General features: G+C 37.6%; 1 protein-coding gene across 1 annotated transcript in view; it reads left to right on the top strand.

Moving 5' to 3' along the window:
* LOC131677835 (leishmanolysin-like peptidase) overlaps positions 1-12,847 on the top strand; it is a 124,764-nt gene that overhangs the window by 104,141 nt on the left and 7,776 nt on the right. The window contains exons 2-6 of the mRNA XM_058957896.1: positions 10,969-11,100; positions 11,162-11,356; positions 11,413-11,798; positions 11,858-12,083; positions 12,139-12,326. Of these exons, the coding sequence (XP_058813879.1) occupies positions 10,969-11,100; positions 11,162-11,356; positions 11,413-11,798; positions 11,858-12,083; positions 12,139-12,326 (1,127 nt within the window). The remainder of the gene's footprint in view (positions 1-10,968; positions 11,101-11,161; positions 11,357-11,412; positions 11,799-11,857; positions 12,084-12,138; positions 12,327-12,847) is intronic.

Consider the following 12,847-nt stretch of genomic DNA (forward strand, 5'->3'; position numbering starts at 1 on the left):
CAATTTTCAATATTGGTTAATGGTGTAAGTAGTTGTTTTTGTGAACAGGTCCTACTCAATAACTTGCCACAAATAGAGCTTCCATCCCGGGAAATTATTTCCCGGGATTCCCGATTCCCGGGAAATTGTGTTTTCCCATTCCCGGGATTCGGGAATTCCGGGAAAAAAGATTTTTAATTTATTCCAAAAGGCTTAGGTTCTGCGAAAGAAATTCTGTAGGAAATATTTTTACCGACAAACATTTGGAGTGAGTAGTGAATGCAGATTGTAGCGTTAGTGTCGCGCGGTACTTTCTTAAAAAATCGATGAGTGTATGTTACAAAACTTGGGATGGTTTTAAGTGATATCATGCTTAACGCAAACGCTTTTTAAAATAAGGAATGTTTCTAGAACGTCTGCAGAAATATTTGGTCAGTTCATCGAATGCATATTTCGTCTAATTTGTTATACCGTAGGTGTAATATCTATAAATTTTTGAATGTATGAAAAGCAATACTTAACGCTGTATCTGTCCAACATCATGCGCATCCACACTCTTCGAATGTCGCTTTCAAGGATGCAGAAAGGATTTTTGAAGGGATAAGATCAAACAATCCAGATACTCACCCGTAACAAGAAATCGATAGTGGGATTCGTCTATCGCTGTACAGTTCGTCCATTATCTACTTGATTTTGATTCACACTTAATTCGAAATGATGCTGATCTTACTGTGACGGAAATGGATTCCATATATCAGATTTTCTCATTTGCTCGGAAATGACTGCCCACTACCCTGAAGCAGCTCGATCTTTTCATTCAAGATTATTAAAGAAGGTGCTTTGCATTAAATTGATTACATTCCATCGTATCAGAACAACAAATTCCAATTTTGGACAGTAACTCCAGCAGCTGCGTTTAGTCCCAATTGTAATCGTAATTTAGGTTATACATATAGCCAAGAAAAATCATCAAAAGGAGTTGATGTTGCGTAAACTTATTGACGAGTTATCGAATGATTGAATGATGTGTAGGCCACCAATTCGCCATTTTCTGACAACTGCCTTTAGGACAGATATACATGCAATCAAACGGGTTTGAAAACTTTTCGATTTATTCTTTTGTTTTCAAGAAAATCATTCACCTTTTTATTTTTCTTCTGTATTCCCGGATTTATTATTTATTTCCCGAATCCCGGGAAGCTGAAAACCGTCGGGAAATGGAGGCTCTAGCCACAAATCGTTCTAGTATATTTGCATGTATTTTGTAATCATGTACCATGAGAGCTTTCTCATAGTTTTAATACCTTTGACGATTTACATTCCGTGGTTCATGAGTAATTGGCTATGTACCATGTGCAAGTAAAAGGGAATCAGTTGCTAAGTGATGCTAATTCGAAAATGAGACAACCGTCAATTATATAATCGTGAAACAAAACAAACAGCTAGCTGGTGGGTTGAAAGAAACTGAAAGTGAGCATGGAATAGAAGAAAATTGTGGCACTAGCTGGAGAAGGATGACACCGGCTGAGACCGGTCGAAAGCACCAAGTCTGTGATAATCGGTGTTTGCCGGGTGTCTTCGCCTTGGTTTGGTGACGATGACGGACAGCACCGCGTGGAGTCGAGGTGACCGATATTCTATTATGTCATTGAAGTAGGCTATGCTTTCGATGGCATATTGATGGGCGTTGCAGAAGTGTTTGCATATGATTACTACTGGAATGTTGCCGCTGGAATGTATGCCAGTGATACATCATGTTGAAAATTTCTAGATTTCGCGGTTGACCCGACCCACAAATTATCCGTTTAGCTGATCGAGGTTAGATTTGTAACTGTGTCAGAAACCTGTTCCGCATAGTAGATGTTTTCCACGTTAAATTTAAACACAGGGAAGTTCGGAGCTAGCTGGCGGTCCTTTAAAGAGGCAGTCATAAATTTTTTATTGAAAATTCTCGAAATATCTATCGGGTACGCCTATATTTGGATATCGTTTTCTGCTATTTTTGGATTTTGCTCGTGAGTATAATAGCTAAATTACGAAAGAATTTTAAATTTATTGCGATTTTCCTTAAAAATGGGTTTGATGAATAAAAACTGTGAAAATAAAAATACTCGCATAACTAAAAGTACCTTCGTTTGTGTGCCATCTACTTCGAAAAGCATTGGTAAATTGTATCTCTACGGATATTGCATTAATCGCAACGGGCTCTTCCATAAAATACGAATTATTTGTCCCTTACATCGCATTTACATTTTTCACAAATTTTGGTGAAGCGATTTGATTAATACTTGTACAGTATATACACTCAAGTTTTTTTTACGCGGTTTTTTTTTTGCGCGGTATTTTTTTACGCGGATTTTGAAATTTACGCGGTTTTCATTTACGCGGATTTTGAAATTTACGCGGTTTTCATTTACGCGGATTTTGAAATTTACGCGGTTTTTGAAATTTACGCGGTTTTCATTTACGCGGTTTTTGAAATTTACGCGGTTTTCATTTACGCGGATTTTGGAATTTACGCGGTAACCATCAATGAGGTTCCCTTTATCGCGGATTCTTAAATTTAAGTGGTCTTCATTTACGCGGATTTTGAAATTTACGCGGTTTTCATTTACGCGGATTTTGAAATTTACGCGGTTTTCATTTACGCGGATTTTGAAATTTACGCGGTTTTCATTTACGCGGATTTTGAAATTTACGCGGTTTTCATTTACGCGGTTTTCATTTACGCGGCTCGTATCCCCCGCGTAAAAAAAAACCTGAGTGTATTATAATATATAATTTCAAAACATTCTGTAATTTTGCTGTGCAAAAATATCGACAAGCGACACGATGATGGAGCTTTTTGTAGAACGTCTCTGGGTTAAACACGATTTGTGATGTATTCAAAACTACTTAACCGATTTATTTCAAACTTTTTTTCTTTTCTTAACTATGTAAAGGTTATACGAAGTAATTCTCGTGTTATTTTAAGAGCTATGAAGGTTTTTGTGAATCTTCAATTGAGGAAGATCTACCCTAGTAACAATTGTGGTTTTATGATAGTTTCATCGCCACTGAGAAAACTTAGATTGCACTTGTAGCGTGCTATAAAACTTAAATTGTTACTTGGGTAGGGGCATTTAGGCAATTTACGCAATCAATACCACTTTCTGAACTTTACGGCTGGAACACAGTTCTTATTTTTTGAGGCTCATATGTTAAAAGTTACCCGGTTCCAAAGTTCTTCCAAAATTTCTTAGATTTTCTAAAAAAAGAAAGTTGGCGGAACCCCTACATCTTAACGAAAACCCATCAAATTTTGACTCCTGTATTATTTTATGGATCCACGTCCAAAACAGCTTGAACACTTTAGATTTTTCGATTGTGGTTTTCGAACCACTCCATTGTAGAGCCCTTTAAGGACATGCTCCAAGGGTAGGAAATTTTCGAGTAGTTTCAGATAGATTTTCGAGTAGTTTCAGAAAGATTTCCATATCACGGGTTTTTCGTTATTAATGCATGTCAAATATATTCCAAGTTTTAGTACAACATTGCTGAATATATTTTAGACAAAGTGGCGATGAAATTGATTAATTCCATGCAGTACAACAAAAGATGTAAACGTTCTAAATCTTATGCGACTTTTCTTACGAAATTTTTAAAATATACATTTAAAATATTTAAAATATATATTTGAAAGGTAAGTCGTTAGTCACGACAAAATGGCTATAGCTCGTCGATTCTAATCCCTTGCAGTGTAAATAAATACAATTCCTGTAGTAAACATTATCTTTTTTTCCTTTTTTTAACGACTAAGAGTGAGCCAAATTTTTCCTTTCTTTATTTTTTTTATTTTGTAACATTTAATTAGCAAGGGACTGGTAGGTGTGAAATAATTTTCAATATTAAGAGCCGTAGTACGAAAGGAAGAGCAAGGAGTTGAAGTAAGAAAGTTTAGAAAAGCGTGGAATAGGGTCATATGAGCAAGCTTAGAGTTTCCCGGCAACATAACCTTTCGTCTTCTACACGCAGGAGTCAGGATATTTTGGCATTAAATGAGAATCACCTGAGTCAGCGGCATGTCCGAACAAGCGTAAAGTCTCTTAATGACTTATGCCGTCGGTTTCACACTCGTAAAACTCGGCAATGTTGCACCTCCAGTAAAAACCCGGTTAAAAATAAATAAATCGTACGCAGGAGCATCCGTATATCGTGATATTCAAGATCAAAAGTCGGCTAAATAACAACTTTGTAAGAACGTTGTCAGTTTTGCATTTCGTGTATGATGAAACTGAATAACGACAATGGAAGTCTACCTTGCCTTTACATTAATTGAGGGCACCGTTGTTAGTTGATTGTTTTGTTTGTTTATCCGTAGCACTGACTGGAACAGACTCCCCAGTCAGTCAAACCTGAAAACTGGAGACCTTTTTAACCATTATTACTATCATTCAGGATGCATGTTCTTACTCTTTTCTACAAGAGTTTATGCGCTTATGGGATCTACTATAAACCCATTACCTAGATATATATTACCTTCCGCGTCATTTCCATAAAATGCAATTGCGTAGCGGTGAAAATGATTACTTTCGATCGTAGGAAATAATTATACAAAAGCCAATATGTATACCGACCGACCAATAAACCGATCATGAACTGGTTGATCGTTGTTCGCTGAACTGTTACACATCTCACTTTCGTTTGGTCTCGTCATACAAGAAATGCTGATAGAAAGATAATTACATGATTGAAACTCAACCGCACGCAATCGCGTAATTACGCTACACGTTTTGCTAGCGGTGGTCAAGTTCGAGGCCAGCGGGTGTCATCATGGATCGGTAGCTGTAAAAATTCGGTGAATGTCCGAAACGGATGTTGTCGCTTATATTATCTATAGCATTTTAGCGTTTTTCTGGATATGACATTGTAGTTTTGGAAACCAGCTGTCTGGTCATAAACCACCGACACTATATATCATTCCAACCAATTCGACCCTGTTGTAAAGCAAACTTCGATTCTTGTGGGTGATATTTAAATAGTCCAAAATTGTGACATAAATCTTAATTGAAGTGCATGGGCGAATACATATTCATCAGGCATCACTCAATGTTCTACATAAATGAAACAACTATTGTACTCTTTCCGCATGAATTAATTTTACTTTCACTTAAAGATAGTTATAATAAATTATCACTCCACATATGTGTTACCCCAATTGATATTTCCATCATCCCATATTCTTATTTAGTAATAAAGAGGCGCGAAATACGGTGACAATAGTGTTGACACAAGCTAGCGAAGTGGAACGTTGATATCACGATAATATTTATATAGTTTAATACAGCTTCACACACAGCTAGTCGGAGAGAAATCATTTTTTTGGACTACTGACATCGTGTTTGAATGGGAAGCGGTTGCAGTAGAAGCTAGCGTACGTTCAATAGTTGCATCACTAAAACATCGTACGCGGAGTGAATCATGAGACGATTTCATTTCTTTTTTCGTTTGTAGTGAACAAGCTTTGGCAGTTTATCACTGCGCGGTAAAAACTTCCAGCAGATGAATTATAAAACTTACCAAATACCTACTGGTTGCTGTTATCGATTATCTGGGTGAAATTGTGCACTGGAGTAGGATGGTGTTGCCGTTGATGCGTGATTATCGTTATTAATGATGCTGTTTCATTGTGGAGTTGAACAAAATGGAACAATTTTAGTTGATAATTTACCCATTGTAGTAGATTCGGTTTCGTAATCAAACGGCAGCTGAACTTTTACCACAATCACCTTTGGGCGGCATTTTGGAATCATTATGGAAGCTGAGCAACACCAGGTTGCGATATGTAGATGCGACTAGTTTATACACCGTGCTCAATATATTCGGATGCGCTTTCTCGTCGTACAGTTTGCGTATATTTTTCAGATGTGTTAGTTATAGGAACACTTTTACCTTCAATCTTCGTGGCAAAAACGCAACGTTTCGTTGGGACGATAATTTTAGCGGATTGCAAATTCGTTCATATTTCAGTGATGATTATCAAAAGAGATATACTTAGGAATTGATAACTATAATGTAATGCCGATTCAGTCCATATTAAAACCTTAACAGCATGATGATATATCATACCCGTACAAAGGTATCAGATGAACGATTTATCTAATACATGATTAAAATTTTGACGCATGACCAGTGATGTACCAAATCGGGTTTTTATAATTTTGAACATTAATGTATTGTTATCCAAACATATTTAATTTTTTTTGAGCATTATTGTCATAAAGTTTTGCATGTGTATGAATTCTGAATGGTTTTCCCCGATTGAATCATTGTTATAGCGGTGATCCAACATTTCTTTACAAATATTGTGGTTAAATAAGTAATAAAACTTTTCAACACGTTTTGGGCTAAGTCGATTGCGTTTTTTTACTGTGAATCCACCTACACGTACTAAACATTTTTCTACTGTTTCTGATGTAGTTGATGCCGAAAGAATTTGGATTGCGATTTGTGAGAGTTCTGATTACTGTTCATACTAAAGACGAATGTCAAGGCCACTTCCTTTTTTGCATATTACTCACTTTTACTTTTCACCGAACGAAATAGGTATTTTCTAAATTTTGTGTGAATACCTACCTTATTTCGCTAAAAGTATAGCAACCCTAAAATGAGTAACAAGCAGAATAAAAGTAGTTTTGGTATCACACGATTATTCTAATTTTCACTAGTCAGAGTAACAATGACTATTGTTCCCAGTATTATATGAAATAAGTTGGAATATGGTTGGACCGAAATCAAAATCGCAGGAACAGAAATTGGTTCGTAAAACCCGTTATAAATATACTAGAGTATGAAAATTGGATTGTTTCAAAATCGGACATGAGCTTTTCGATTATGTCCTATAGAATAAAAACCGTAAAAAAGTATATCCGGTTCTCACAAAGGACTTTTCTTTATCCAACCTTTAATCTTGAATGTAACGTTTTACGGAATTTCCTGTGAGCGAATTATACTGGAGGTTCATACTTGCCGAATTTTTCGGGTGAGAATATTCTAAGCGATTCTCATGCTCAAGGATCTCTGCCCGATTTTTACGCTTGATGTTTATATTCGATTTTTACATGCTAAGATATCTGGAGGGGGTTCTACAAAGTATGTTTTATTCTTGCGATTTTTATTTTCGGTCTCTCAAATGTAAATGCAAGATTCTTTAATCCTCCGGAAGTCGCGCTTATGGCCCACTGAACGAGCAGCCGCTGGTACCCTAAGACGATTTCGCTAGATTTTCAGAGCAGCGTGCACTCAGTGCACTAGCGCGACTGTCGAAAGGTTAAAATACATTAAATGAACATCATACATTCGATAGAACGAAAAAACCCATATTTCGTCCGGGTTAAAATGATTTGGGAAAAAACCCGGTTAAAACCCAAAAATAAAAACCCGGGAAGATGGAATTTTTCCCATCGGTACATCACTGCACATGACTAAACCAGTCAACAAAACAAATACGGACTGGTTAAATTTGGAAATCCGATGTCTTGTCATATGAAAAAGAATCATCGAGGCCATTCCCAATGAACTAACTCCGTTATTACTAACCATCGCAGCGATGATCGAAATTAGTCCCATCGTCGAACACAGCCAACACAACTCCATCATCAATTCCAGACCCTGATCACAACAAAAGTCCAAAAGTTTAAATTTAAACTTATTAATTATGATATATATTTTTTTGAAAATTATGAAACAAAAAAATCCATCAAGGTACAGAACATAATAACTTAGTACGTCTAATAGAAAAAATAAAAAAACGATCATGACAATTTAAAAAACGTTGTAGCTCTTGGCAACAACCTATTTGAGAGTAGGTTTGTATGGATGAATTTTAGGGTAAATTGAGGACTATAAGCTAGTGGTGACTTAAATTTCGCAAAATATTACATTCCAGAAACTTCATGTTTTCAAAATATATTTTTATTCCCTTTCCAACGCAATTCTATCATTTTCAGATTCCTCAGATAATTCTACCTTAATTTGAAGCATTTTGGGGGAAAATTTGTGGTTTAGCGCGATCGAAAGACTTCCCTTTGTAAAATGCATCATAGTGCGATTATATTCACAGGATGTATTTGGAGGAATCCATCAAGGTACAGAACATAATAACTTAGTACGTCTAATAGAAAAAATAAAAAAACGATCATGACAATTTAAAAAACGTTGTAGCTCTTGGCAACAACCTATTTGAGAGTAGGTTTGTATGGATGAATTTTAGGGTAAATTGAGGACTATAAGCTAGTGGTGACTTAAATTTCGCAAAATATTACATTCCAGAAACTTCATGTTTTCAAAATATATTTTTATTCCCTTTCCAACGCAATTCTATCATTTTCAGATTCCTCAGATAATTCTACCTTAATTTGAAGCATTTTGGGGGAAGCATTTGAATCTTCTTCGCAACCTGATTGCAATTGTAAAAATTGTAATTCATCGGGGTTTAAAGCAACTCTTTCCACTGAAGAGATAGAATGTTAAACTTTAAGAGCTACTCGAAATAAATACAGTGAAGACCGATTTTATCAGCCCCCGATTTTATCAGCCTCATATGTGAAAGTTGTTAGTTGAGTAAAGCCATGTCAAGTGATCCTCGAATTTTTCGCAAAATCACCGATTTTCATGAGCTATATTTTGTTGTATAGGGATTGTGGTGAATAGCTTTTGGTATTTTGGTATTAAACTTTATTGCATGATAAAATTGTAAATTTCATGTCTCAAAAACTATTTGCACTATCTCATAAAAATATTTACGTGGATTTTGAAATTTACGCGGTTTTCGTTTACGCGGATTTTTGAATTTACGCGATATCCATTAACGAGGTTTCCATCAACGTGGATTCTTAAATTTAAATTAAATTTTCATTTGCGCGGCCTGTATCCCCCGCGTAAAAAAACATTAGTGTACTAGTATTTCGACTACGACGTATAGTCTCCTTCAGCTTTTATATCAGTCATAAGTAAATTTTCATTACTACAGCCTTTTATACGGAAAACAGGTAGAATGGGATCGGTACACCCAACACTCGGCCGTAATACCGTAAGAAAAAATACTCTAATAGCAACAGGGTTAATATTAAAGTGATCCCATCAAAAAAATCCCCTAAACAGTAATACCAACACATTCAAATCCTCTCTGCGTCGCTCTCATGTTTCATACGCGTCGGATTGTCTAGTAGTGTATAGCATTTTGCTTGTCATTGCGCATCATGCAAAGCAAACACAATGTGAATAAAAACGGGTTTCGATTTTCTCTACACGACACATTTCGAATTTGTAGATCGGTTCAGATTCGGCTAGCTTCAAAGCACAACCAGAAAAAACCGACTCTGAATAGTGGTGGAGTATTTTGGTCGGTGTTAAATTGAATTTTCTTTTCTATCCTGGACATCAGGTAGCGACTGCACAAAACATGAACAGTCACGTACGGGAAGCAAGACCTATGGTTTGGATCCACGTATCCGAATCGAGGGTTTTTGTCTGGAGGGACACTTGTCTGGATCTAAGCACCAAGTCTGGGCCTGGTTCAGGTTCGGATATGGTAGGGGGAAAAGGGGATGGGCTAGATCCGGGGACTGGTCCGGATCCGAAAACTGGTGAAGATCCGAAAGCTGGTCCAGATTTGGGAACTGGTCCGGATTCGGCAACTAAGCAGCATCCGGGGACTGGTTCGGATCCGGAAGCTGCTTCGGATCCTGGAACTTATCTTGATTTAGACTGGACTGGTTCGGATATATGGACTAGTCCGGATCCGAATGGTCTGTTCAGAACTGGGGTCTGGGTCCGGGACTAGATCAGAACCGGTAAAGCATCGAATCGCATTTAAAATTTTTTTTTCACTATCCAACTTACCCAGCAAAAAGACGCTAATACGGTTGGTTTCTGCCGGCATTGGGGTAGATTCCAGCCTGAATTCCTGCAGAAATCCGCTAGAACTCCGGTTGGTTTGATTCGATACTAATACTATCATAGTAATCTACCGAATTATCACTCGGCTAGCTTCAGAGTACAGTCAGAAAAAACCGATTGGTGGTGGGGTATTTCGGTCGGTGTTAAATTGAAATTTCTTTTATATCCCAGACTTCAACAGCAAGGTAGCGACAGCACGAAACAATCCTTCACGTCATGTACGGAAAGCAAGACCAGATCCAGACATCTATCTGGATCTAAACACCAAGTCTGGGCCTGGTTCATGTCCAGACCTAGTAAGCAGAAAAGGGGATTGGTTAGATCCGGGGACTGGTTCGGATCCGGGTACTGGTTCGGATCTCGGAACCGGATCTATGGACTGGTTCAGATCCGTGATCTGTTCCGGACTCGGGGTCAGGGTTTAGATCAAAACCAGTACAAAGTATCGTATCGAATTTAAATTTTTAATTTCAGTATCCAACCTACTCATTAAAACAAAATCGTAATTCCGGCTGGTTTCTGCTAATATTTGGGCAGATTCCAGCCTGAATTCCGACAGAAATCCGCCAGAATTTCAGTTGGTTTGACTCGGTACTAATAGCATCATAGAAATCGACCGAATTAACCTACATACGAACAGAGCCGAGGTTGACACATACTGAAATTCCGCAATGTGAAATTGCGTGGTATGTAACCCAAAATACAATATAACTCAAAAGTATTAGAAATATACCCGTCGGATTTTGGGTGTAGATACCTAGATGCCTGAAGCAATTGTGACATTCCACTATGTTGATAAACATTTTTTACCTCATTTCATGATCAGTTACTACCGAAATCTATACTAAATACAAGTCAGTAGCGCTTTGTGCTTTCTAGAGGTTAAACGTTTATCTAAAATCTTTCATTAATTAGACATGCGAATTGATGTAACTTGCATGATTATTGAAAAACAAAAAAACTACATTACATTTTATTTATTGTCGCCTTTCTCTCTTTTTCTCTATTCCATTAGAATATCATGCGTATTCTCTATCTATTCTTTTTCAGGTAGTACACGGTGTACAGCTCGAGCCGCTTCATGTAATACGAAAACGTAGCATTGATCAACCACTACGAATATTACTAGTTTACGATGAATCTGTGTACCGACTGGATTCCGACAAATTCGCGCTTATCAACGTAAGTAGCCATTGGTTCGCAGTTTTAAATTTTATTGCTCAAAAAAAATTCTCTTCTGTAGGATACAATACTTCCGGAAGCTGTACGATTCTGGGAACAAGCGTTGATGGTGCGTCAAACTAAAGAGATAATAAGACTGAATCGAAAGTGCGAAAGTAGCCAGGTGTTCGTGAAAAATTCCCTCACCTATTGCATTGATTCTTGTAAACCAGTTACGCTTTGCGGCGAGGTGCAAGTTCCAGAAGATCACCTGGACGTATGTTTGTAACTTACCTTTCACTAAGATTTAAATAATAATAAGTGTCAATTTAGGTTTGCCGCATTTGCAATTCGACAGGACAAGACTGCCGAGACGATGATAGCACTGCAGCAGGATCAGGAATCTCGAATGCCGATTTTGTGTTCTACGTATCCGCCCGGCAATCTGAGCGTTGCCATAAAGGTCTCACGGTGGCATATGCAGCTCATTGTCAGCAGGAAGCCGCGCTAGATCGACCCATTGCGGGTCATGCGAATCTTTGCCCTGAAAGTATTAGTATAAAACCGCAGGAACTGCAGACGCTTTTATCCACTGTAAAGCATGAAATATTACATGCCCTTGGGTTTTCCGTGAGTTTATACGCTTTCTTCCGAGACGATGAAGCCAACCCTCGCACTCCGCGGAAGCCGGACACAGGAAAACCGTATCTCAATGAGAAGTATACAGCTCCTGAACTTAATTCTCTATTAGTTTTTGTGAAGTTTCTTTTAATTTCAGATTGCAAATTCACCAGTGGAGTGATCAGACTATTAAAAAGATAACACGAAACGATTGGGCTGTGCGAGGAGGTTATATCAACAGGACGATTGATATGATGGTAACACCGCGGGTGACTAAGGAGATTAGAGACCATTTTGGTTGCCAAAAGCTTGAAGGGGCTGAGTTGGAAGATCAGGGAGGCGAAGGAACTGCATTGACACACTGGGAGAAACGTGTACTTGAGGTGATGTGCTTGCTCTCTTTAGTGCAGCAAACTGAATTAATATTTTTTGTTGTAGAATGAAGCAATGACAGGAACACACACGCAAAGTTCAGCTTTCTCAAGAATCACGCTTGCATTGATGGAAGATTCGGGATGGTATAAAGCAAATTATAGCATGGCATCACCACTGACTTGGGGTCGAGGATTAGGTTGCAACTTTGCTATGAAAAGCTGTAAAGATTGGATAACAACGAACAACGCAAGGTAAAGTTGCCCGTTAATAATGCCAACGTACATATAGGTTCATATAAGCTCGACTGCGTTGCAATTTCTATTGACACCAGGTCAACAATATGAGCATTGGAAGACGTATGTTTTGGATTCTTCGGTTGAAATAATTGTGGGGCTGATCATGGTTCATCATTATCTTACTGGTTCGAGTGTTATGTATTTATAGCAAATTGCCGAGATTTTGGAAAGCTCAGTGTGGTGACCATGGCTATGCTGGTCTTTTTTTCTTGAATTTGATTTTGATGTTTGACCTACACTCAGTCCTCGTTGTGAGGAAAATATTTGAGCATTGGTGGCAGTCGAGCTTGAATTTCACATTGTGATTTCAGTTTCATTTCCATATCATCTAATCGGTAAATTATTAGTAAAGTTAGAACACTCCACATCATGGTCCAATATTACGACATGTAAATTACATGTGGTGCATCTCAAGTTAAATGCAACGTATTAGTAACGTCAATTCTAATTATCATTTTTACTTTGATCGCATTTTG

Source organism: Topomyia yanbarensis, chromosome 1 (assembly GCF_030247195.1).
Source record: "Topomyia yanbarensis strain Yona2022 chromosome 1, ASM3024719v1, whole genome shotgun sequence".
Classification (NCBI taxonomy): Eukaryota; Metazoa; Arthropoda; class Insecta; order Diptera; family Culicidae; genus Topomyia; species Topomyia yanbarensis.